The sequence below is a fragment of the Stegodyphus dumicola genome, chromosome 10, assembly GCF_044657685.1.
Source record: "Stegodyphus dumicola isolate Sdum_Otavi_A_Nest chromosome 10, ASM4465768v1".
Taxonomy (NCBI): Eukaryota; Metazoa; Arthropoda; class Arachnida; order Araneae; family Eresidae; genus Stegodyphus; species Stegodyphus dumicola.
Window position 1 is genome coordinate 95,669,579 of NC_140777.1, and position 27,663 is coordinate 95,697,241.

The 27,663-nt window shown below is 33.3% G+C and overlaps 1 protein-coding gene across 1 annotated transcript in view; it reads left to right on the forward strand.

Annotated features, from left to right (window-relative positions):
- LOC118185271 (DNA-binding protein RFX2-like) overlaps positions 1 to 27,663 on the forward strand; it is a 178,574-nt gene that overhangs the window by 137,653 nt on the left and 13,258 nt on the right. Inside the window, exons 11-14 of the mRNA XM_085825280.1 lie at positions 14,067 to 14,206; positions 18,676 to 18,773; positions 22,036 to 22,185; positions 22,655 to 22,863. Of these exons, the coding sequence (XP_085681406.1) occupies positions 14,067 to 14,206; positions 18,676 to 18,773; positions 22,036 to 22,185; positions 22,655 to 22,863 (597 nt within the window). The remainder of the gene's footprint in view (positions 1 to 14,066; positions 14,207 to 18,675; positions 18,774 to 22,035; positions 22,186 to 22,654; positions 22,864 to 27,663) is intronic.

A 27,663-nucleotide genomic window follows, 5' to 3' on the forward strand; every position in this document is an offset into this window, starting at 1 on the left:
AAGTATTATTGCAAAAAAGTAAACTCCTAGTAGCATAGTAATACTAACAGCATTACTAACTCGTGCCTGGACTAGTAATGCTGTCATAAAAAAAATAATCCCCCCGCTCTTTTTTTTACACAGTGCAATAAAACAATATTTCCAAAGCACACATATTATTAGTAGTACTGCTTTCAGTACAAATTAAGGTTAAATTGTCGTAATTTTTAATAAAAGTAGTGTGTCATTAATATATAGCAATACTTTCATTAAAATTAAGGTTATTTAACATTTTTCTATGTTTTAAACAATTTCACATGTAATTGTAGTTTAATGTAAGTGTTGATCTCTCAGTTTGGTGAGAGAGATTTGCCAGCCTATTGAGATGAGAGCAAATAAATACATTGGCAGATTATAAAAGCAATTGATGAGCAAAATTTTAAAAAGTATTATTGTAATAGGTCAAAAATGCATTTTTCTTAATCAGATAGGATGTTTGACACCAAAGAGTGAGAGGAAATTTAAAATTGCAGAAGTTAGAGAATCTTGAAATATTGTAGATGTTCCCTGTAAATGATATGGTTTTTGCATCCGGCACAATGTTATGTGTGTATGGTTTATAAAGGATTGAATGCACACAGAATCAATGATAGTTTGATAGAATTTATTTTTCCAAACGAAACATTTTAAAGTTCTTGAACTTTCTACAAAAGTACTCATAGTACTTTTACTCAAAAGTACTCAAAGTACTACAAAAGTACTCGTCCACTTTAGACTACTAAGACTGTTAAATGCAACATAATCTAAAGGCAAAGCTCACACAGAGATCACTTAGTACTCCAAAGTCAACTCTGAACTAAAAACTGAGAACTGCAAAGCATTGCATTGAACTTAGGATGCAGTTGGCATTTTGCTTGCAGAAACATTCGCCAGCAATCATCAATTTATGGCCTGTTTTAGATTAAATGGAAGAGTGAAAAATTTTGTACTCTCACCACTTCGGCAAAAAAGAGTCAATCAAGTGCTGCCATCTATCAACACAAGTATTTTGTAAAAGTTCTTCAATTCACTTTGAATATTGAAAAGATGTTACATTATCACTGCTGGGCTAATAAAGGCCATGAAATAGTTCAGAAAAACAATTCAGCAGCTTTCAAAAGTGTATTCAGCATTTCAATGGGAATGTGGGCTTTCTGCCTTTTTTTTTTTTTTTGTGAGCTTGAAAATTTTTTAGTATGTTTATCCTTTTTTTTTTTTTTTTTTTTTTTTTTTTGCTGGTTCCATTATTTTCTTCGCATTTATTTTCTGAGGTATTTTTGAGAATTCTGCCGTATTTTCTTTTGTTTCTTGTCTTCTTTCCTGATTCTCTGTTGGTTTTGGAAATTGTTCTTCTGTTGGCTGAAAGGATCTTGAAGGAGTTTTCTGAATTCTTCTATGTATTTTTCAGGATTTGATTCTTGTAACTCAAACATCCACAATAATTATTCGCATGTGGACCTTCACAGAAAATATACAGGAGGCATCTTTCAACTTTTAACATTTCTGTCTTCTGTTGTTTTTCCTGCTTATTACACATCTAGTGATACTGGAACACAGGTGTTGAGTGTGCTCAAATCTTTGGTCCTTTTTTGGCTTGTATTCTTTGATATGCACATTGATACATATGATGTTAATTACTCGAAAAATGACACAACCTGCTTCATTGCATTCTAATTCCAGAAAGTATGAGAAGTTTAATAATTTCTTCTTTGTTTTTTCAGGTGAATTGTGTGACTTTGTATGTAGGGAAATTTCTTTATTTTTAATGCTTACTTCGGAAATTTTGCTGGTCATATATTTAAAATGGCTCTTACCATCTTTGCGCTGCTGGGTATTAGGTGTGAAATGGAATACTTGTTACTTTTAGCTTCTCCTGGATTCCAGTAATGTCGTTTTTGTTTCTTGCATATAGAAAGATAGTACCTCTTCAGACCTGTGATTCAAAATCTTATTTACTTCCACTTAGTAAATCAGAGACAACACTTGATTTTCATGAGTTAGCACAGCTGGCAGGATTTGTTCAATTGTCAAATCATTGGTAATTTTTTTCTTCTGCTCTATTATTAGTAGTATCTGTGCAGGTGTTAAAGCAATTTTGGCTTTAGATTTCCCTCAGCTCGGTAGGTTCGGGCATTTTGTCAATCTTCTTTGAGGTTTTATGTTTATGATCAGTTGTGAAATCTTCATTTTTCTCGGTATGCAATTTCTTTGCTTTGTTGATTTTCACTTGTGAATTTCCTTGTAATATACTGGATTGTGGTAAAGCAAGCTTTTATCTATCTCATTTTCGGAAGTGTTTATAAGGAATTCCTTTCACAGTTTTTCATAGTTTTCCTGTAGACCCAAAGATAGTAGAAAAATCAGTGTTTGAAAATTCAGATTCATTGCCTGGTGTATTGAAAACGGACATAGTGCAAAAATAAAAGCAACATGAGGGTTCGTAAAAATTCAGAGCTACTTAGGAGTTATAGAAAAAAGATTTGGCACCAGTAAATGATCATATTTAATCAACTATCCGTTAGCAAATATCTTTACTAATCGTACTGAGAACTAAATGTTATCTTCGGTCTTATTTAGTTTTCCCCCAGTCGTCAAGAAATTGTCAATACCTTCCATTTCTCAAAGTTACTGAAAGGCATTTACAGTTAAATTTGCATATAAAGGTCAGATATGATTACAGCTGCCACATTTGGCTACAAAAATTAGCTTGGCGATACCTTGCCAATTAATTAAGGTTGCCTTTTACTTCAATGTTAAATGGGCTTCCCCATGTAATCTTATATTTCCAGCAAAGCTTCACTTTCTTGTAGCCGTTCATGTTATAACATTATGCAAAATTCATAATATTGCTTTCTTCCCAAGGTCTGCATGTCCCAGAAAGTACAATCCCTCGACAGGAAGCAATACTTAAGATATACTAAATAAACTGAAGAATGTCACTATACTAAATGCAATATTAATATACTAAAACTATAATTTCAATAAATAACATAAAACAAATCAAACTAAATCAGTAGTTAAATGCATGAATTTACAAATTTATGTATGCATATAGCCATGGTCTTAGCATACTATTTACATTACATACACTATGAGGATTATGCACTCTGGACATAGTAAAGGGCTTGGCCTGTCATAATGAACAACTTTAAGCTTAGAATTTTATAACTTGTGGATCCAAACTATAATGTCATTCAGCCTGTTTAGGACTGTGCCAGCATGAATGTTCAGGAGAAAGACCTTTTCAGTTGAATCAGATTCCATAACCACATCATGTTACTTTTGCGGAATCAACGTCCTGTAGCTGTCGTGTCATATCAGGTCTTCATCTTTTCTGATACCAAGTTGACTTGCTGTGTGCAAAATTGTGCATCTGTTGAAACCATGCCTGGAGATCTTGAATGTACTGCTCAGCCAATGAGGTCACATCCAGAGAGCTACCAAACGAGAGATCACAAAGCAAAGGTCCTGTCTGAAAAGCATCTGAATAGAGAATAGTGGTAGTCTCGTGGACCAGTAAATCACAAGTAACTTCTGGTCCCGGTCTTGTTTATTCCTGGAAACCATCAGGTGAGAGGTTATTAAGGATGGTTCGATTTAACCTTTCTACCATGCCATCTGACTGCAGATGCAAAGGCATCTTTTAGGGTGTGTCTTTGCCAAATAGATTACAGAGTTCTTTAATTACAGACAATATAAAATTCTTTCCTTGATAAGAATGTAATTGAAGAGGCATTCCAAACCTGAAAATCCAGTGCTGTATCATTTCCTCTGCTACCATGACAGCTTCTTAATGAGGAATAGGATACACTTCTGCCACTTTGTGAAGTAATCAATGACAACCAAGATTTTGTTATCAGCAGTTGGTTGCAAAGGTCCCAGGATATCCAAGGTGATGTGTTCAAAATACACCACTAAGTTGTAACACTGCAGCTGTATTTCTTTGGTCCTTTCTGACCTGCACAGGCTTTGTCAGCCCTTGAATTACACCTGTAGAATTGCTGTTGAACTCTATTATTCTTCATCATTTCAAAGTGGTCTCCTGTCAGACTGGTATGTAGTTCTTTAAAGACATACAGGGTCTTGGAAGTTTAAGTTGCCATTGGAATTCCTGCTGCCACTCATTACAAAAATCTGAAGTGCTTTAAAATTGGGCTTCTCAATATCTGGCAATCTCTGCTGTGCGACATGGCCACTAATTTGTTTCCTAATTCCTTGCTATGGTGTTTAGCTTCTGTGCCTTGGAGTGTTCTGCAGCTCCTTCAAACGTTTCCTTCACCACAACAGTTTTATCACTTAAGTATCAGATTGTTGTCACTTTTGTTCTGCTTCAAGGCATTAAGTTGTTTTGTTAAATCTTCTAGACAAGCAGCCAGTTACTCCTTTGGCTCCTAGACTTGAATAGGTGTGATTGGGTGGTGGTCTGTATGGGTTGCTCGTTCGTCTGCCTCGAATTTCATGGCATACAGTAAAGTGCTTTTTAGTTCTTGACATCTTCCATTCACAGGGCTTTCTGTATCTCAGGATCCCTAATGCCATCGATGAAGTACTTTAGGGACAGGATTTACCTTGTTTCTATTGGGCAGTCTTAAAATGCGACATGAAACAGCCTTTCAACTTATGTGGTGAGCTCCTAGAGTATTTCCATTGGCTTGTGTCTTCAAAATTTCAAGTTTAATATAGTCTTTTTAACATTTTTCGTTAAACCACAGTTCCAACATGGTACTGTAGAGCTTCAGTTGAAACTGTAGTTTTCAGACAGAGTTTGAAGCAACTCTCAGAGAAGTGGCAAGATGGCTATCCTTAGTTTTGGAATCCCATTCAATTGCATTTGCCATTATAAAGAACTGAGTCATATATGCTTGCCAGGAAGTCTTTCCATCACGCGTGGATATAGTGAGGATTGGGAAACGTAAGTGCATAATTAAAGGCATCAGATTTATTTGCTATGGATTTTTTGAAGCCGCCAATTTCCTTGGTGGCATCAAATCTGTATCATCAATTTGTTGTTTGACAGCAGAATTCTTTGGTTTGCTGTTTGGCTGCATAAACTCTTTCTCCTACTTGTTTTTCAATAACTGAAACTCTTCCTTCAGTTCGTTATTTAACAGGAGAAACTCTTTCTTCCAATTTCTCTAACTTTGTTTTGAACCATATCTATTATGCCTTCCATAGCGTTGAATTTGTTACTATTATTATAGCACATCAGAATCCTTTGGTTTGCTGTTTGGCTGCATAAACTCTTTCTCCTACTTGTTTTTCAATAACTGAAACTCTTCCTTCAGTTCGTTATTTAACAGAAGAAACTCTTTCTTCCAATTTCTCTAACTTTGTTTTGAACCATATCTATTATGCCTTCCATAGCGTTGAATTTGTTACTATTATTATAGCAATATTTTTTTCTTTTTATTTCCTCTTGAATTGACTTGATGTTTCCCTCTTTTCTTGGCCTGCTTTCATGTCTCGTTGACCCATTTTCATGTCTTCTTGAACTGATGTTCTTGGCCCAATTCCATCTGTTCTTTAAGAGTTGATAGCCCCTTCCATCTTTTCTTGGAATGCAGCAGAGGCTCTCATCAGCTGTCTTATTTTTATTTGCTTCTCCATTGCTGTCGTCACTGGCATTTAACCAAAAACCAAAAATTGTTATATGTGTACAAGCTTGCAATGAATGAATGTACAAAGAACCGATGATAGCTTAAAAATTTATTTTCCTGTAAGAAACACTTTTACAGTTCTGAAATTTTCCTCAAAAGAATTCATACAGTTCTTCTCAGTTTGACTGAGCACAATCAGAAGTTATTACTTCAAACTATTAGGAACTTTAAGCACAATGTAGTGCAAAGTGCATTTAAAGGGCAAAGCTCACATGATGACCTCTGAATACCCCAAAGTCAGCTCTGAACTAAAATCTGAGAACTGATGCTCCCTCCAGTCTTATGTACTTTTCCCCCAGCCCCCAAGAAATTTTCACTACTTTCCATTTCTCGAAGTTACTGGAAGGCATATATGGTAAAAGTAACATAAAGTGCTATCTACCACTTCAGTTACACTGAGGGATCAATTATTGTCATATAGGGACCTGACCAAATGGTTGCCAAGGCCAAGGTTGGCAACATTTGGCACTTTCTCGTCACATTTGGAGACAAAAATTATTCGCCAAAACCATAACCAGCTTGGCGATAGCTCTTCAGTTTTGCGAGATAGCCATTTTTCTCAATGTTAAGTAGGTTTGCCCAAGTAATCTTATTTTTCTATCAAAGCCCTGCTTTCTTGAGACCGTTCATGGGATATACAAAATTCATAACACATGGCCAGATAGGATGTCAGCACCAAAGAGTGAGAGGTTATATGAAATTACAGAATTTAGGGTATCTTGAAATATAATAGATATTCCGTATGAAGTCTTTGGGGGGGCATCAGGTGCAAGGAACCCATCTGTTGTATATTTTAAAATAAAAACACCTTTTATTGCATTGAACTCCTAATATGTGTGTACGATCTTCTCTAAAAGTTTTCAAACTGGTACCTGAAGAAGGGGGGATTTGACTTTTTGACAATAATCATTTTTATGAATGAAACTTAAGACAACAAAAGAATTTAAACATTTAGAGGTAAACTTATCCTTGTTTTTGGTGAAAAACTAGAATGTGGAAGATTGTTTTTGCCAAACCAAAATGTACTTAATGCAGTGGATAAAGAACAGGCAGTAAAAGCAAATTAAGAGAAAATTAGAATGAAATGACAAAGGGTAATTTCAAATGTGTAAACAATCTCTTAAATTAAATGAATGAATAAACATAGCTTAATTTAATAACATGATACTCTTGGATTGCTTGGTTCAGTCAGTTTTTTTCAAATTCTATTTTTAGTTGTTGCTGTTTGAAAATAAAATGTTTTTAACACTGCAAGTAAAACATCACCTTGCATGTGGGGGGGGGGCAAACATCATAGCAGTAAAGTCGCTTAACACTGGCAGTTCAGTCCAGGTTTCAAATTCTGGGCTGGCTGCATAGACACTTTCATGGTTTTCTCCATGTGTAATGTGTAGATGAAGGAGTTTCCCTTAAAAAGTTGTCCGTGAAGGCATTTCTTCCATTAGGTAGATACCCTCGAGTGTTTTACTATAATTAAGTAAATCAAACCAAATCTCCTTGTGTGTGTGGGGGGGGGGGAGATTGTGAAAATCACAGTTCTACATTTTTATCATTTTTGACTTCTGTCAAATTGTTTGTCGATCCTCCCTTGAGAGAAAGAAATGCTTATTCTGTGAGATGGTCATCTAAGAGTTCTCATATAAGTCTAACTTGAATTTTCTCAAAACCAGGCCCTTGATATGCATTTAAATGCATTTTCTTTAACACTAGAATGGCGGTAAAGGGTCGTTTTGATCCTTTACTAATGATAATGAAAGTACTGAAATAACAATGGTAAAACAATTTTAAATGTCATACATTTGCACAAATATGTACTTTACATGTATTTCATAATTTATATTTAATATCACATGATAATTTACTGACTTTCTAAAATACTGTAAATGTATCGAGTACATGGCGATCAATTGGATCATACTACAATTACTCAAATAACTCATGAATTTGATATAAGAATTTATTTCAAATAAATGATTTCAGAAATTAAAACTAATGTTAACTAAAATAAAACACAATTTATATAATTATAACACAATTTATAATTTTTTTTTTTATGTGTACTTACTCGGAGGATGATTCACTCTCTAAATCCAGAAAGGAGAAATGTTCTCTGATGTTTCAGTTATATCATTATATATATCTAGCTGAATGGAATATGTAAAGCATTTTGTTTCAATTCTATTTAAAGTTTAAAATATTAGAAATTACACATACATATTAAGAATTAATGCAGTTGATACAAAAGTCATTTTTAACAATTTTTCCAGTGCATCTTCCACGCACAACTTTGGAACAAGAGGCACAATATTCTTGAGATTTGTTTCCATTGCATCTCTCAGGGGTGTTTGTGCTCCAGGGATTTTGAACTTCGATGCCCGGAAATTCCGGGGATCGTCGTTCAAAAGGAAGTAGGAATAATAATGAATTATTTATTTTGATCTGGGTAATTTTGTTTGCTTTGAAAGCAGAAAACGCAAGGTCAGTGTGTGTGGTGAAAACTTTTCCTTTCTTTCTCCAAAGGCAGTGATAATGCGCGAAAAGAGGAAAAAAACTTCTTTTTTGTTCTTTCCTTATTGCGAGTTTTGACTCATTCCCCCGGTTCTCGGACATTCTCTTCTGGATTCTTTTCGGCAAGTAGGCGCGGCAGAAAAAAAAGGGAGAGACTTCGTTCGACCAGTGTGCGATCACGTGACTCTGAGTTCAAAGGTCTTATCTCTCCTGGCGTGGCGCCAATAAGTAGAGAAGGAGAATTTTTCGCCGTATTAGCTATTTGTCATTGATCGCTTCTCAACTTTTTTTTCTCCGCTGTGTAAAATTTTCGTTTCATTTATTGATGCACGTGTAAATTTTTCGTTTCGTTTATTGAAATATTTTTTTATTTATGTACACAAGAGAATTTCACTATGATTTTCTCGTTTTTTCACTATGATTGAGTGATATTATACAATTAGAAGAAGGTGTCCGGAATGCATTTAGGTGGAATTGGATTGAACGGAGAGATGGTAATGGGGATATCATCAGCACATGGTGCAAGAAAATAAATGTTGCTGGACAAGCATATTGTGTTTTTTGTAACTCACTGCTGAAGTATGGTGGGGAAGGATTCAAGGCTTTCACAAATCATTCTAAAACTGTGACGCACATAAAATATTCAAAGTGCATTAGACATTCAATGACTTTAAGTAATTATGCTAATTCAAAAACTACTGATGACTTACTGGAGACTGATGCTCGGCCATTGGATATAGTGACAAGAAAAGCACGCCAAGAGGTATTAATAACTTTGTTTATCGCCGAGAATTCTCTTTCTTTCAATGTAGCTCCCAATTTAATTGAACTCTGCAAACAGTTGAGCCGCGATCAGACGGCACTAAACTCGTTGGAAATGTCCAGGACTACTGCATGTTATAAGATGAAATATGGGCTCGCAAAAACTATTAAGGAAAATATCATTAAAACTTTAAAGGAGACTTCATTTTGTCTAAATTTGGATGAAAGTACTAGCAATGCTCAAGAAAGTATACTGGCAATATTGGTGCAGTTTTATGACGACAATCAAAATGAAGTTGTAGTTCATCATTTTGCATCTCTAAAGATGGAATCTTGCAATTCAGAAGCTGTTTTTAAAGTAGTTGTTAATACTAAAAAAATCCAATGACTGATCCAATTCACAAAGATCTCTTACTGAATATGAACAGAAGTTGGAAAACATATCAAGAGGACTTAAAAACATGTATTTCAGATGAGTTACCTATAAAAGTCTCTGAAAAACCTTCTACATTAGCAGAAAAGCAAACTGCTTCTACCTCTGCATGTGCAGTTCTCGAGGAAATTTCTTCAACTGTAAATGAGGAAAATAAAAGTCAACCTTCCTGCAATTATGAAGTTCACCACAAAAGAAAGACAAGCCCACAAACATCAGAAAATAATTTCTTCAACTGTAAATGAGGAAAATAAAAGTCAACCTTCCTGCAATTATGAAGTTCACCACAAAAGAAAGACAAGCCCACAAACATCAGAAAATAAAAAAAAAGCAGCAGAAATTAGATAATTTTTTTTAAAGAATTAATTCAGGTAATTTAAATTATTTACGTAAAATGTAGTAGTTTATATGTTTGAAAATTTATGGTTATTAATTTTGCAAAAAAAGTAATTCATTGAACTTTTATAATTAGGTCATTCAATATTTCATAATTGTAATTTTTCATTTCTCTCCCCCCCCCTTCTCGAAACTCCAAAATGTCGGTAGTAAGTCCGTAAAAGTTTCAGGGGATTTTTTGGGGTCCCACAAACACCCCTGATCTCTGTACTTGACACTTTTTTCTCTTTATATCCACTTTCTTTTCATGTTTATTTCCTGAAGACTCAGGAATGATCATTGGAAGTTTTGAAGCCATATGTACCACTCTTAACTCCTCTCCTAATTTTCAGTAGGAAAATCTCTCCTGATAATAGTGTTTCCTATTACACTTATAATTTACCAGACGTTCAAAGCTGCATGATCCAAAATATTGAAAAAGATGTGTACATGTCATCGTCTAGAAGCCAATCAACTGAATATTTTCGGCAGATCTGATCACGAACACCGCACCATGCTTTGTTGCGTTGTAAAATGCTATTAAATCGGGCAACTTCTTGAGACTGTCTTCAGTTTTTACAGTAGAATGTAATGAGCTCAGTATAAAAATGTTTTTGTTTCTTTTGCCTTGATAGATGGGTGTGATATATTTATGGTCCACTGTTGTTGATGAATAAAGATTACTACGCATATTTTTCAAAAATATAGGAATTTCTTTTCTGTTCTTTTTCATTGTGCCGACCATAGTTGTATTTTTTTATTTTAGCATTGCTGCTAATTTAATGCTAGTAAAATAGTTATCCATACTAATATTCCTCCCTTTGTTTAGATGTGGCTCTGTTAATTTTATGGCAACATTTTCAGACAAAAGTAATTGAGTATTTGCTGTTTAATCTTTTCCTAGATAAGGAAATTCATTCATGAGGTATTTAGTATCAACGTCGACAGATAACCAAAATTTTATTCCAAATTTGTCAGGTTTATTAGGCATATATTGTGTAAATCTACACCTAGCTTTAGATGGGAATAATTGTTCATCAACTGTAATATTTTGTCCTGGCCAGTAGCGCCTTTTGCAGTTTTCAATAAATTTGTTCCACATGTTTGATGCAAGAGCAAATTTATCAGTCTGTAATCGAGTAGATCTTGTCTTTTCATCGAACCTTAGAAATTGTTTTATTTCTTTGAATATGTCTCTTGATATATTTTCTTTGGAAAATGGTAGTCCCCACACTTCGAACCACAAGGAATATAAATCTAAGCCCTTTGCTCCTATTACGAACATACAATATAGCGACAAAAGCATCTAACTCAGCCAGAGATAACTTCCAGTCTTTATTTTCAAGTTGCCGATGAGTTTTGGATTCTGTACATTTCTTTATATGCAGCAAGATATCATCATCAATAAAAAGCTTGAAAGCACTAGACACTTTGCCCTCAGAAACACGACTCTTTGCAAAAGATGTTAGTCTTGTTGTTTCTTTCAGAACATTATAAGCAGGAACATGGCCGCAGACTGAATTTTTGGAATTTATTTCATTCCATATAATGTTATCAGAAGCTGTAAAAACAGTTTTGCAAATACCCTGATGCGTTTTTGCCCATTTATTTCTGCTGAGTTCTTCATTTACTTCGCTGTCCTCGAATTCACTAACAGTTTGTGTCTGGAATTCATCTTCAGTTTCTACAGAAAAATTATCAATTTCACCTCCATGAGACTCATTTTCAGATAGCTTCTGCAACAATTTTTAATTTCTTCATCCGTAAAACCTCTTTTCCACTTATTAAACATATTTTGTAAAAATTGAAAAAAGTAGAAAAATCTCAAACTATCAGAAAACAATAAGGAATATATTTTAGCATTTTAGCATATGATTCTCACAGTGCTAAATCTTTGTGAATGTGAAAAGCCTCAAGAAAATCCAATTCACCTATGGAAGAAGCCTTTTGGATAATTTTTGCAGATCCAAAATCAAAATTATGGTTAAAAGTCCAACTATGATATGCTATTGAAGACTTGTTAATTTCGCCTTTTCTGACATAAGATGTTTTAACCATAATTTTGATTTTGGATCTGCAAAAATTATCCAAAAGGCTTCTTCCATAGGTGAATTGGATTTTCTTGAGGCTTTTCACATTCACAAAGATTTAGCAGGTTTAGTTAATGATTTGAAGTCCAATCCAGTCCTTCCTAATGCCTTTAAAATTCTACTATCTTAATTCAGTTATTTATGCCGATAGATGGCGTTACCTCCTCGCGTTTGGTACTACCACAGGGTATAAAAATCCGTTCAGTGTTTGCTTTCCATTATTTGAAGTTCAGATTTTGAGCGTAAGGTGCATTTGCCCCTCGCTCCCTATTTTAACTTCGCTAATTTTTCATGCTCGATCAGATAGCCTAGCTCAGTAAAAGTAGGCGGCCAGTGCAACTCTGATTAAAAATCTAGTTATAACCACGTGCAGTGCTGATAAGGACCACATGTTTCTGTGACTCCTTCTCCTTTATTTTCTTCTTTCTAGGTATTTCTTTCTCCTGATGAGGAGGGACCTTTAGCTGCCCTCGAAATCGATTGAGTGTTTCATTATACCTACGCTAAATACAAGGTTGTTTTTACGATTTTGATAATATAACTTCTTCGAAACTACAATAGAAAATCATTTCTCCATGTTGGAGATTGTTTTAAAAGGTGTTACATGGGAAATGTATTTTTCACAGACAGTTTGTTTTATTTGTTTATTTGAAGATGGCAAAAAGATAAAAAAGCTGCATGCTTTGGTTTTATGACTCTGAAAAACTTTCCAAGGGCTACCAAAACTTCATATTTTAGTGAAAGAGAAGAGTTAAGGGAAACTGACTCATCTTCACACCTACACAAAGAAAAAAACCTTGGAAACACTGATGCAGGCAGTCTATTTACCTGACTATAAATATTAGTTAAACTACTAGTATCCAAGAGCCGTAACCACAAATGACTATTGAAGTTAGTATATGTTATAAATGTCACCATTTAAAATATGTTTGGCATGGTTTAAATATCTTTAATATGTGTTTTATTCTGAATACCCTTCATATAAACACCAAATGAAACTGACCGAGCATAAGTTATGCTCAAAATATTAACATCCTGTAGAGACATTAGGATTTTTGGAAGGAGGCAAAATTAGCAACGCCATCGCCTGGAATCAAATCGCAGACCTCTCAATTATGCGCTGAGCATGCAGACCACTACACCACGAATGCTCGGTAAGAAGGCAGAAGAAATACCTTATATACTCCCCTTTTGAAGGGCGACTGAGGTTTTAGGGGACTTAGTCACCAAATCCTGGGTGAGGAAAATCATCATCCAACACCCTTTTAGTTCAGGCACCAATGAAGAGACATTAGGTATTTTTTGGAAGCAGGAGAAATGAAAAATTTGCAACGCCTTCGCTGGAAATCGAACCACGGACCTCTCAAATTCACTTCGAGCATGCTGACCACTACACCATGAAAGCTCGGTAAGAAGGCAGAAGAAATACCTTATATGCTCCCCCTTTTAAAGGGCGACTGGGGTTTTACGGGACTTAGTGACCAAATCCTGGGTGAGGAGAATCATCATTCAACACCCTTTTAGTTCAGGCACCAATGAAGAGGCATTAGGTATTTTTTGGAAGCAGGAGAAATGAAAAATTTGCAGCACCTTCGCTGGAAATCGAACCACGGACCTCTCAAATTCGCATTGAGTATGCTGACCACTACACCACGAAGGCTCGGTAAGAAGGCAGGAGAAATACCTTATAGCCCAGTAAGAGTTAAAATATTTTTATTGGCTATTATGTAGCTTATGCCAATGAAGTGTAGCTGTGTTGTTTAAAGTCATTCTGTATAGAAATATCCGTTTCATCATGTATTTAAATATAATTATACATTAAAAAATGGTGGTTTCATATATTTCCTTAAAATATTAATACTTCTGATTAAAGTATCAGTTGCTGTGGAAACTTTTCAGTTAATATTTGTTATAGGTATAAAGAATAAATTTTTTTCCTTAAGTGTTTCTGAAAATTTTTATGTAAAATTTGGAATGTAAAAGTATGGAAGTTTGTGCTTTAGTAAAGGAAAGCATATTGAATATTTTAGCTAAAAGTAATTTTTAAAAAAGAATTACCTGTCACATGTATGGCCTATACTTGAGCTTAAGAACTTTGTATAAAATATTATTCAATATTTGAATGAGTTTATTACTGTGTTAGATAATTTCTTATTTGATTATGAATATTGCACACTTTTTTTTTTTTTAAATAACCCAAAATTCCTTGTCTTCCTCCTCTAGTGATACTCTTCTTACAAGGCCTCTTCTGTTAACATTATTATCATATGATCCAATCAGAGAATTTATAAAACAAACAGATTATCAATTTTACCAAAATCTAGTCGATGTCTTGATACCAGATGTGCTGCGGCCAATACCAAGTAAGTAAAAATCAATAGTGCCTTGCGTTATTTTCAGTGTTATTTATCATATGCTTTATGTGTCACGCATGAGCAGTAAATATTTTTTCATAATAAAGCATGTGAAGTTATTCTTAATTTCACTTAAGCACTGAATAAAACATCTTCATGTTGAAGAAATACAATCATTTATTAGCATTGAAGAAATACAATCATTTATTAGCATAAATCTATATTGATCAGTTATTTGGCTCCATAGCTGCCTTTCTGCTTTGCATACATCTCAAATTGAAACACTCTACCAAAGTCCGTTACTGATTTTGCATCTACTGAATACTTTATATCCCAGTTGCTAACCTGACGAATCATTTTTTGCTTTCATTCTCATGTAGCGATGTCTAAAACAACTTTTTTTTTTTTTTTTTGTTTATGTTAGAAATTGAATAAAAGATAACATGGTAACCTTTTATATTGACACTTGGTGATAATTACAGACTTCAGCCAACTGTGTTGAGTGTGTTAATAAGAAGAAATTTAAAAGAAATTTCTTTCCATATGCAAGAAATAGATTTTTTTAAATGATATTCATAGGTCAAAGGAATATATGTAGTTCTATTTAAATTAGGAAAACTGATTATGTAGTTCAGATAAGCCTTAATTATATGCAGAATTTATTTATTAAGGATTCCAATGAGCCTTAAACATATGGGTAAAATAGACATAAGTAATCTAATATAGTTCAGGCTTAACTTCATCAGCATGCAATAGAAGCGAGACAAAATTTAGCAGGACAATAAATCTCTAGTCACCAATCTAGCCAATAATATATAGTGACAGTTGGAGATTTAAAGGTTTTTGGATATTCTAAAGAAAAGTAAATATTTCCAATTAATGGAATTCATGAGGAAATGTGGAGAAATGGTAATAAATGAAAATGATGTAACAGATGTTTTCCTTCTCAGTGACAATGAGTCAGTTCATTGTTGATTGCATCTCTCAACTAATGGATGGCAAAATCTGTAGTATGTTTTTAAATCCAGATAGTGTCATGCGGATAATGAAGAAAGTGAAACCGATGTTATGTGAAAAAATTTTAATTGACAATTTATTGGTAATTCTCAACACAACAGAAACAGGATTTGAACAATGGAACTTTTAAAGTGAATACGGGATAATGTCTATCTACAAACTTAGAGAAAGTAATTAGCAACAGAAAATGGAACTATTTTCACAGCTTCTTTATTGTAACTTAAACAACTTAGATTGAAAGAAATGGTTAAAAAAGCAAACAAATAAATATTGAATTTTATTGTGAATTTTAATTTTCTTAAGGTCATAAATGCTTCATTATTTCATAAATAAATATTTCTTGTTTTTAATTTAATAATTTATGCATCTCATCTTGCTAGATATAAACTGATGATGTAAAATCCAGAAAATTTGTAAATCCAAAAATTGCCAAAGCCTCTAAAAGTCTAAATTTTGGGCTTTGGATATATCTAAACTGAATATGTAATCTTCAGTCTAGGCATGGAAGGATTTTTAGTTTATATTCTGCAGATTGTCAGCTCCCATAAACTTTTCTAAACTATCATTTAACATGATTTTGTACATCCCTTAATATTTTTGTTTGATTTTGGGGGCTATTAAAATTTATTTTTTTAGGAATAAATTTTAAAAATTATTTTCTTACAATGTAAAGAATGCCTATTTAGATAGATTATTCAGCATTTCCAATTGGAAAATTAGACCATATGCTTTTAAGTATCCTTAGATATGATGAGTTAGATGCTTCTTATGGAAAAATGTTTAATTTATATTATTTATTCCTGCAAATACAAATAAGGAGAGCACACATATATGCTCTCCTTATCTATATATATGCAAATAAGGAGAAGATATATAAATACAAAAAAGGAGAATCCTCTGTATATATATATACAGTACACTCCCGATTATCCGTGGAATTAGGTAGCGCGGATACGCCGTGTCTAGCTCATCAAAGGTAGAACCCTTCATAGTTTTTCGCATTTTCATTGCGGAAGCACTGTCCGACGTTGATGCAAAGTTCACCAGTTTGTCTTTTTGCTGAATGTCACACACTGTTGTTTCCGCAATTCCCTAATCCAATTCCATCTGCTGCCTTGTAGCGCCGTTTGCTACTTTGGAAATTAATTCTAGTTTTTGCGCAGTCGTCAACACAACCTTCTTTTGTTTTCCTGACATTTTAAATCGGTAACGACAAACATAAAACCAAAAAGCACTTAACACATTAAAAGATAAGAAATTAACTCCAGTTCGCAAACACTATCCGGCTTAAACTAACAATGGCGAGTGGGAGGAAGTGGACATGTCAGTAAGATTAAGATGAGAGAGGGCGGTGGAGCGGGCACTACAAGGGTGAGTAAGAAATCACTTACTCATCAGAGGGGAAGTTTCCGAGAAGGCCTGGGATAATTTTGCCATAAATAAGCACGATGTTAGCAAATTTAACATTTCACTCAGTTTTGTGAACATTTCTATTTTCTTTGCATTACGCTTGTAAAAAAAAATAAAATTAAAGGGGAAAAAAAAAAAAACACTTTGCGCGGCAGGCACGAATAATCGAGAGTCTGCTGTATATGGAGGCTGTTCACACACTTTTTAGACGATTTTGTGTCTGCTTGGAATTTTTTAACTGAAACTATATTTTTGAAAAAAATAAATATCTATATTTTTTATATAATATAATAACTATATTTTTGAAAAATATAAATTATCATCTGGTGCTTGACAGTTTTGTTTTCATGCAAGATGTCGCTTTTAAAGAAGCAATGAATGGAAGACTACGTTTGTATTCTTTCCAAAGAAAATTATTCGTATTTATTTATTAAAAAATATTGTAAAAGCCATGGTTTTTCTGATATCTAAAGCTACGATAGACAATGTTGTCAACAACAAGCAGAAAACTGTCAGGATTAATTTCAAGTGGAAAAATTGTTCCAAATATGTATCCAAGGAACAAACTGATGTTACAAAAGTAAGATCTTTAATGTTAAAAGAAAATCTGTGAAGTCAAAGGACAGTTGCAGAATCATTAAAATTCTCATTGTCAACTGTAAGCAAAGTGTTTAATCCTGATTTAATCTTAAAGAAGCAAAAAACATAATATATATCATTTTTCTCCATTGTATATCACCAACTGCAGAACACACAGCAGAATTCTTTATGAGAAACATTTATTTGAACAAAAATAGAAAAGTGTTGTCACAGTAGATGAATCTTGGGTGTACTTAAATGACTGCAATAAAAAGAGATCCATTTATTATCATCAAAGAGGATAAAAAATCTTAAAACATGCTTCAAAGCATCTAAAGAAAGTTTATCTAATTGATTTATGATTGTTGCTGGTTTTTCATAAAATGGCAAATTAAAAATAAAGACAGTGGAGAAAAATGTTAAGATCAACTCTGCATATTATCAAAAACGTATTTTATACCTACTTTTCAAATATAAAATACCTTCACTTAACACACAGTGGGATCAATCAGTCAAACTGCATCAAGACAAATCAAAATCTGCTGTTAATTTCCTGGAAAAAAAAATGGCACAAAAAATGGGTATCAATGCCATACCTTCAGTCATATCCCTACTAAATCTCCTGACCTATTACCAATGTATTTTTGCAATTTTGGACATTTAAAAAGTGGGTTATCTAAACATTGACCGACAATCTCCTTAGTCTTTGGAAAGCTGTTAGAGAGCAATGGGATAAAATACCTCTTCCGATACTACAAAAAGCTATATTAATTACAGTATGTAAAGATAGTGAAGCATAAGGGTTATCAAACAGAACATTTAAAACATAAAAATTTTAGGTAAAATATTTCTGTAATTACAATGAAAATTATCTAAAAATTGTGCGAACAGCCTCTGTATTTTTACATTAGAAACATTTCTAGATGATTCTTTCCAAAATATTTGCAGCATTACGTTATGACATGCTATTAAGTACTTCTCCATTGTATTGGTAATCTTACTACTGCAACAACATTGATCTTCCCTATGATGGTGATAGAAAAACCTCCAGATTGCTGGTGGTTAAGGACTTTACAGTCATTAGTACTATTGGTTTGATCTGTTTATAAGGTACTTCTCCCATCGTCTTAGCATGCCTTTATGGTGTAATGGTTAGCACGATTGGCGCGTATTCGAGTGGTCCGTGGTTCGAATCCCAGCGAGGGCATTGCTCATTTTCATGTCTTGTCTTCAAAACAACCTAATATCTGTACATATTTAGGGCCTATAGTATTTGAGGGTCACTGGTATTTTTCTGTTAACTGCTTTTGCGACTGGAAGAAAGATCACTACTTTTTAGTTTGAATGGCAGATGGAACTAGCTATAACATTTCTCATGTTATATATATTTAAATGGTATTTTTAAATTGCTTATATGTTTTCTTTGTGATTTTGGCTAACTTGTTTATATGTGTCTTGTCTTAAATTTCAAGGCACTCTTACCCAGGCTATTAGGAACTTTGCGAAGAGCTTAGAAGGCTGGTTAAAGGCTGCAGTATCTGAATGTGGAGATGAAATATTAAATATTAAAGTAAGTGTATTATTTTTTATGCATTTATAGTGGAATAGCATCTGAAAGAAGCACCATAAACTCTTGATCCTACATATTTATTGTACTTGAGTGAAAGGAGAGTAGGTTGATGTATGTGGTGGGATAATGCCCTAGTTATAAAACACAGCTAAATTGATGACTACTAGGTGTTATTTCACAATATACATGTATGGAATGTTTGAATAACCTAACCTCTTTGGGTTGGATTAGGTTATTTGAATATGGTAAAGCACATGAGGTCTGTATGGCTAATTAACTTTTAGCCTTTAATCCTCTAAGCGTTACAGCCGGGAAATTCCATATAGAAGGGCGGCTTTCATATTCATTACCCATAAAAATTTCTGCCAGCTTTAAATGTGGTGGATTTTGGATTGGATGTATATTGAAAGAAAAGGAATAAACGTACAAAGTTGAAAAAGTCATTTTTAAATTATAATCAAGAAAATACCATTTATTCATGATAGTTTGAAGAACTTTGAAATTTCAGGGCTAAAGAAAGTATTTTTCACCAGTAAAATTAAGCTATGCAAATGAAATTTGCACAGTTTACGTTTCATTATTGATTTAATAAATGTTAAATTGTTTAAATTTCATTTCCCCATCCTAGTGATCTTCAACATAATTGTTTTTATTAATTTTATTTAATTTGAATATACTGTAGACACTTACAGAACTTTATATGAAGAGTCAACCAAATGTTTTATCACTAAGTATTTGTATTTAATTTTATTCAAGTCGATGTGTAGAGTCATTAGGTCTATTTTGGAATGGGAAACGTGAAACATTAGCAATTCTCTCACCGGGAATTGAAATGTGAAACTTCCGGCATGCTTCTTCTTCTTCTTCATAAGCTCCATGGCCTGTTATAGCCTAAGGCTGTCTCTCCAAGTTTTTCTCCACTTGACCCCATTCGGTGCAATAGCTCTCCATCTGTTAACTCCAATTAACCTTCGATCTTCCTTGACATCTTATATCCATCTAGTGGATGGTTTTCAGCTTTGTCTTACTCCCTCAATTCTCGAGAAGGTTATCTTTTTGGTTGGAAATGCATCATCATATCTAAACACAGGGCCCAGCTATCTGATACGAGATGTCTGTACGATTCTCACAATATCACTTTCATATATTTTCCATATAGTTCATGATTATAGAGGATCCTCCACATGCCATTTTGTTGTACCAGTTCAAAGATCTTTCTTGGGATTTTTCTTTCAAAATTTGATTGATACCAGGTCATTCATTCTCTGCTCTGTTAAGTATCCAACATTCACTTCTGTAAAGGATAACAGGCCGGATTAAAGTTTTATATAAATTTAATGTGGATTAGTTTGGATTTAAATTGTTTTTTAAGGCCATAATAATATCTATTAGCCATATTCTATTTTTTATTTCAATTTTTATATCGTTGCAACTTTTGATCAGAGTGCCCAGATATTTAGATTGTTTTACGGTTTCAGAGGTATAACTGTTTATCTTCAAGGGGGATAAATCAACAGTAGTATTAGATGCAATCATAAATGTAGTTTTGTCCTCATTAATGATTAGGTCCATCTGTCTTGCTGCATTTTCAAGTGAGACAAATGTCTTGACCACAGCTCGTTTTGATCACCCAATGATTTTAATATCATCGGCAAAAGCCTGCAGTTGAATGGTTCTGTGAAATATGGTTCCACTTGTGTTTATTCCAGAATCTCTTATGGGCCTTTTCTAGAGCTATATTAAACAACAGGCAGGATAGTGAGTCTCCCTGCTTTAATCCTTTCTTAGTATAAGAAGATTCTGAAAGATATGTTGAAATTTTTATTTTACATATCAATTTTTTAAGAATTATCCTTGTGAGCCTTATCAGTTTCTTTGGGATATTAAATTCTACATCGCTTCAAGTAGTTTTTCTCTGTTAACACCTTCGCACCGGGTGCGCAAACGCGCGCTTATCGCAGAGGCCAGCAGTGTCTTTACGCAAGCGTCTGTCCAGGGTCGGAGGCTTTTTTGCTATTAAGCCTAAATCCATGAAATTTCCGAAGTATCAATGCATTGTTTAATAATGCTCTATAGAGTATTTAAACGGCTTATGCTTTATATATATATATTTTATATATACTTTAATTATCTTATTTCTTGTTTAAATGCATATTTTACACATTTTATTTTCATTACTCACCATTTTATGACTTTTAACATTATACATCTGAAAACTAAATATATTACTTAAAATTCTCTTTTCGTATGAAAAATTTGAAAACAGGGATCTACACACAGTCCTACGTTACATTCCTTGCACACGTAATAACTCATTTGCCGTTTTGGAGGATTTTTCCGGGAATGTGAACAAACGAAGCATTGTCGTCTCATTTTCTTATCAGTCTCTTCTGAACAAAGTTTTGGAAAATGTCTTTCAGTTAATCTTTCAGAATCAATATCAGAATATCTGAATTTCAGAATCAGAGAGTATGGTTGTCATATTTGGCGACAAAATTGGCAATATACCATGGACGGTTGGAGAACCTTCTGGAACGAATTCTTACCGGTTTAGTCCAGAATGTTCCCGAACACAAGTCGAAAGCTATATAAACCATGCTGGTCTGCAGTCAGCAAGTTTACCTCGTCGAGAGGGTGAGAGTGTCTGCCTTGCATAGAGTGCGAGACAGTAAGTATCGAGTATGTGTGTCTTCTCTAGTGAGTCAGTTCGTGTGGAATCGATCGAGTTGACAGCCGGGCAGCAAGTGCCAAGTGGGTCATCGAGTGCACCGAAGAAGTCTGTTAGTGTATCGTGGTTAGTGCATCATCGAGAGAGCGTGCTGAGCTCCGGGAACGACTGAACCAAAGAGTCGGGAGCTGTGCTCGTGTGTCGCCGAATACGTGGAGTTCCAAGAATGACCAGAGTCGGGAGCTGTACTCTGGTGCTTTGCAGGAAGCTGTCTCCATCATTATTGCCTGACAGTGTGAAGGCTGTGTCGCTGATTGTTCCAGCGTGTTTATAGTAGATCTTCGACATCTGTAAAATGTGACTTTGGAGCTGTTCTGATCAGTATTGGCTAAATAAAGTGTGTTTCTATACTTCATCAAGTGTCGTCGTTATTCACTCCAAATCTATAAACCCCGTACGAACGTGGAGGAAGAAAATAATGTAACAACTGGTGTCAGAAAAGAAAGAAAAACATAACAATATTTTTGTTTTTTAATCAAAATTTTGGTTGTAAATTATAGTTATCGTGGATTTTTTTCCTCCTCCCTTTCTTAGCTGAGTGCCATCAGTGCCTTTGCTCAAACATTAAGACGTTACACTTCACTGAACCACTTAGCTCAAGCTGCAAGAGCTGTTTTACAAAGTTCAACACAAATCAAGCAGATGACTTCTGATCTGAATAAAATTGATTTTCGAAATATTCAAGTAAGTTTAATAGTACAAATTCATTTTATTTTTGTTTATGATGACTTATTTAAAATGGAATTTTAATTTGTTTATTCTGTAACCAGTATGCTGAAACAAACCTTAATATATACATTTATTACTTTTATAATACTGTATTCGTTAATTGAATATTTCTTTACTTGGCTACTGTTGAAAACAATACAAATTATGATCTGTTGTGTTCACTGATCTATTTTTTAATTTATATTACATATCACAATCATTTATTGAGAATGCATATAATTTATAGTTTTAGCATTGGTTCTTTTTCACATGATGATATTTACTGTATTTGCATAACAGGTGAAAATATCTCGATTTAATTATGTAGAACATTGCTTTAAAAAAAAAATTGCTATATAGATTTTACTAGCTTTTGCATTAAAAATGTTTAATTTTAAGGAAAGCAAATGAAAGAGCAAACATATTAAAATATTTTAATATTTAGGAACAGGCATCATGGGTTTGTCAGTGTGAGGATGATGCAATTCGTCAGTTACTTGTGGAATTCCGCCAGACTTTACAGCATCATCTTTGGCTTGAAGAATGGGCTACTTGGCTAGAAAAAATTGTTCATAAAACTCTGGAACCATATGAAGGCAAACCAGCATATCCTAAAGCAGCTCGACAGTTTCTTTTAAAATGGTCATTTTATAGGTATGTACATTTTATGTAAAACATGACTTTTTTATATATGTGTGTGTTGGTGTGTATATAAGTCATATATATAAACACACATATGTACATATAAACACACAAGTATACATTTTACTTAATTTTTCTGCATTTTTCAAGAAATAAAAGGAGACTTTAATGTCCATTTGGACATCCTAGAAAATATCAGTCTGATGCCTGTTAAAGGACATTGAATAAATAGTAGCAATATGAAACCTGTTTTAATCTTTTTAAACCAGGTTGAAAATTCTCATAATTATAGCCTTTAGAATGGCACAAACTAAAATGTTTTTTCGCCTCCTTTACTGTTCCCTAAGGAGAAAAGTCGTTTAAGAGGTAATTTGTCTTCCCTATGAAGGCAGTAAAATTTAATACTATATATGTATTTCTGTATAATTTATTTAGAGCAAAATATGTGCAATGTTTATAGATGTTTGTATAACATTTACTGTTGGTGGTCAGTCATGGTAATCATTTATGTAATTTTATAACTTTATTTTCATGTTAATTCGGACACCCATAATCCGGACCTCAAAGCTACAAACTTTTTGCGCATGCATCGTGTTCACGCATGCGCACAGGCATTTAAGAGTGCATGTAAGACCTTTACGGCTGCGAATGTTTGTGCACATGCGCGTTTAATGTGTAACGGAGATATAAACTAAGCTAAAATTATCTAATTAAGTTAATGTTGCGCATTGCGTTGTTCCTTAATCTTCGAATTGGATCCGGCTTATTATTTTTTGCAGACTGTTAGAGCAATTTCATAAAAGTAGGCTTGAACTTTCGATTATGTCAAATAGAATTTCTGATATATATTTACTAATATGTAATTTGTATCTACAAAGCGAAAGTATGTTTTGAAATCCGAAATCTGTTTATCAATTTCACGCCGCGGATTGGAAGTTGATCTGTCAGCACTATCCTTATCTTCAGGGCAGATGTTTTTATTTTATTTGGCTTATAATTTCTTACTAAGTGTAGTATTTCATGTCGATGTACTCCGTGTTTGATATGATTTAAATCAGGTTCCTGGTCATTATAATTCGCTTCCAATAGTGAAGAAAGTGACCCACAGGTTATTGAAAACGAAAACATTTCGATTGACAAATTAGTCAGTATTCTCAACACAGCAATTATAGGACTTGAACAGCGGAACTTTGTAACTAAACAAGAAATTATGTCTGTTTAATAGAATTAAAGAGAAAGTATTATCACATGAAACAAAGCAACTTACATTGAAAGAAATGTTTAATAAAGTAAACAAATAAATATTAAGCTTTTTCTTTTTGTAAATTTTGATACCCTTTAGATCATATATGTTCTTTATTTCATAAATTACAGTTTCATATTTTTAATTTTGTAATTTCTGCATGCCATCTTACCAGATTTAAACTGATGATCTATAATCCGGAAAAATCGATAATCCGGAATCGCCGAAGTCCCGACGAGTCCAGATTAACGACTTTTGACTGTAATATGAAAAAGAAAATCAGAGCTATATTGGTTGTGTCTGATTATTTAACTTTAGGAAATGTTACATTGGACTATCAGCCAAAGGAAGTATATCTGAAAAGAGAATGTTCTGGGTAAAATTTACTATTATATACGTCACTAAGAAAAAAAATCTCCAAATATCTATACATGCAATATATTCCATATCTGCAGTGAAGTCTAATGAGATAATTCTTAAATCCTTGAATTTTTGTGGTGTCCATAGAATATTTTTAGGCTTCATTTTAAAATTTGATAAAGAGAATTTTTATTTTATTTTTTATTTAAAGTAAGTTTCCTTTCATAGGAATTCCCTGCCTCTCCATCTAAAACCAGTGTTACATCCAAAGGCAGAATTTTGCGTGATTTTAAGTTAAAAGATGTTAAAAAAGGGGGAGGGAAGGGGTACTTCTGGATCTTTCGTTTTATTGGGCCAACTGAAGAAATGTAACTTGCATTTTTTATGTCTCGAAAGCATGACAGGCTATATGTTAGATTTATATATAGTGTTCATTTAACATAGGTATTTTGAAACAAAATTGGGGTTCCCTGAAATGACATGCTGATTTTTTTTTCCATATTTCAATTTTACAACTCAAATTATGGAAAAAAAACACCAATTTTTGTAAAAATCGCATGAGTAGTTTAAAAATTGGCTCTCAAAATCTTAGCTCCACGTAGTAAATATAATCGGCATGCATTTTATTTAAAAAAATTAAATAATGAAGAATCCATAGGAATGCTTAAATGTTTCTTGCCTTGTGAAAAAACAACAGTACCTAGAGCCATTAAATTTTGAATAACGTAGTCCTCCAACCAGGCATAGACACTTGGAAGCCGAAACTTTGACTTTAAATGTTAATTGAATTTTGTATATATTTATTAATATCTCCTTCTCTTAATTAAACTTACTTGATTCCTTTTTTCACAGTTTGACATTTAGGTTCAATCTGCCCAGACAATATAGTGAGGTTCAGTCCGCCCAGACAATATAGTGGTTAGGGGAGCTGCTTATGACACCAAATGACCTAGGTTTGAATCACGGAGAAGGCATGTATTTGTCCGTCCTCTCATAGGAGGCGAAGTTGGCCCACCTATTAGGTGTCTATAAAGTGACCACCACTTCTAGCCATAGTAGTGGTCAACATCTGTGGGCCTGCTATTTAAAAAAAAAAGGTTTAATCCAGATAAAATGCACAGCTGTTTTCTGATTTTTTTAATTTGCATTTATTAGTAATTTTTATAAAATTTTTTTTTTTTAAATTTAATTTTTACCTATAAAAGTTTTGTGATCACCTTAAGATAGATGTATTTCTAGTTATACCTGCAAAAAATTAGAATTTTTTATTCACAATTTCTGAAAATTTATGTCAATTTATATATTGGCATGTTTTGAAATTTGGCATATTTTATCTATGCGGTAATTATGCCAAATAGGGTGTATGTACTTTATTAAAATTACTTGTAAGAATGAATGATGTACCTTTTATTCTGTTTTGGCACAGATTGAAAAAAGTGGGCCAAGATAAATTTTTGAATTTCTCAGTAAGTTTCTTACCACATTTTACAAAATCTGGTGAGCATAATTTATTTTTTAAGCATAATTTGAGTTGCAGAATCCAAATATAGAAAAAATAGGTATGTTATTTCAGAAAAATTCTGAGTTTTTATCAAAATACATATGTGAGAACAGTGCTATATATAAATCTAATATATATGCTAAGTTGCACTTTCAAGATATGAAACACTTAAATTAAATTTCCTTAATTGGCCCAGTAGAACGAGAGATATAGAATTGTCCTTTTTTTAAAACCCAAAGGGGCATTAGACCCAAAGGACTATTGGCATTTTACACCGTTTCACTTTCCAAACTGTTGCCACCAAATATAATCGCCATGTATTTTATTTAAAAAGATTAAATAATGAAGAATCCGTATGAATGCTGAAATGTTTCTTGCCTTGTGAAAAAACAACGGTACCTAGAGCCATTAAATTTTGAATAACGTAGTCTTCCAACCAGACATAGACACTTGGAAGCCGAAATTTTGACTTTCGAATTTGTTTTTTATTATCTATTTAAAATTTTGTCTAACTTTAAAATGTATTTTTGATTAACACAAACTCAGTGATTTGAAAGCAAGCAATAGCAACACTGTAGAGCAGGGATGTCAAACTCATAGGTACACTTGGGCCAAACAAACAAGGTTTAACTTTAGGCAGACCGAAAAAAAAAAAATCGATATTCATAGAAATGTAGATTTATTTCGAATAATACAATAATAAACATATATATATATTTATATAGAAAAGAACAAGAAAAATTTAATGTTTACATCCTGATACTTGACATCTCTTCTCTGCTATTATCTTTCCTATTTCGGGAGAAATTTTGTTTGCAGTGATAACTTTCAACGCTGACCCAAGGTGAGTATCATTAATACGGTTTCTAATAGGAGACTTATTACCTTTCATGACTGAAAATAACTGCTCGCACTGATAAGTGCTACCAAACATGGAAATAATTTCATATGCGAATTTTCGAGTATTTTCAAACCTGGCTGGTAAATATTTGTAAAATTCAGGCACGCCCACTTCAATGAATTTTGCTTTCAAATTTGAGTTGCATTGAATCTCGATCACCTCCATTTGCATATGGCTGAGTACTGAGTCAGTACTTATTGAGAAAATTGAAGAAAACAAAAAAAATTTGTCTTCCAGGAACTAAAATCATTAAACCTCGTTTCGAATTCAGTTGTTAAATTTGCAATTTTTTCTGCGTATTTTTGATACGAACAAGTATCATCTAAACTTGATTTGTTGATGCTGCACGTCGGCAAGTGCATCAAATCTTCATTTTTAAGTTGTTTTCCCAAAGAACTAGTTGGCATTTGAATGCTTTAATTATGTCAAACATGTTCGTAATGATATGATTTTTTTCCTTGTAACGATAAATTTAAATCGGTTAAGTGTTTGGTTATATCAACTAAGAAAGATAAATCTTGTATCCATATTGGATCGTAAAACAAACTTACGTCTTGATTTTTCGTTTTTAAAAACTGATATATTTCTTCTTTCAAATCCCAGAATTGTTTGAGAATCTTGGAGCAAGATAACCAACGTACCTCGGTATAGTAGGACAAACCCGAATATTCACTATCTAACTCACTTAAGAAAGCAGTGAATTGACGCTGATTTAAACCTCGAGATCTTATAAAATTTATAACTTTTTTTATATATGACAAAACATTCTCCATATTTATTACTTTCGTGCATAGAACTTCTTGATGT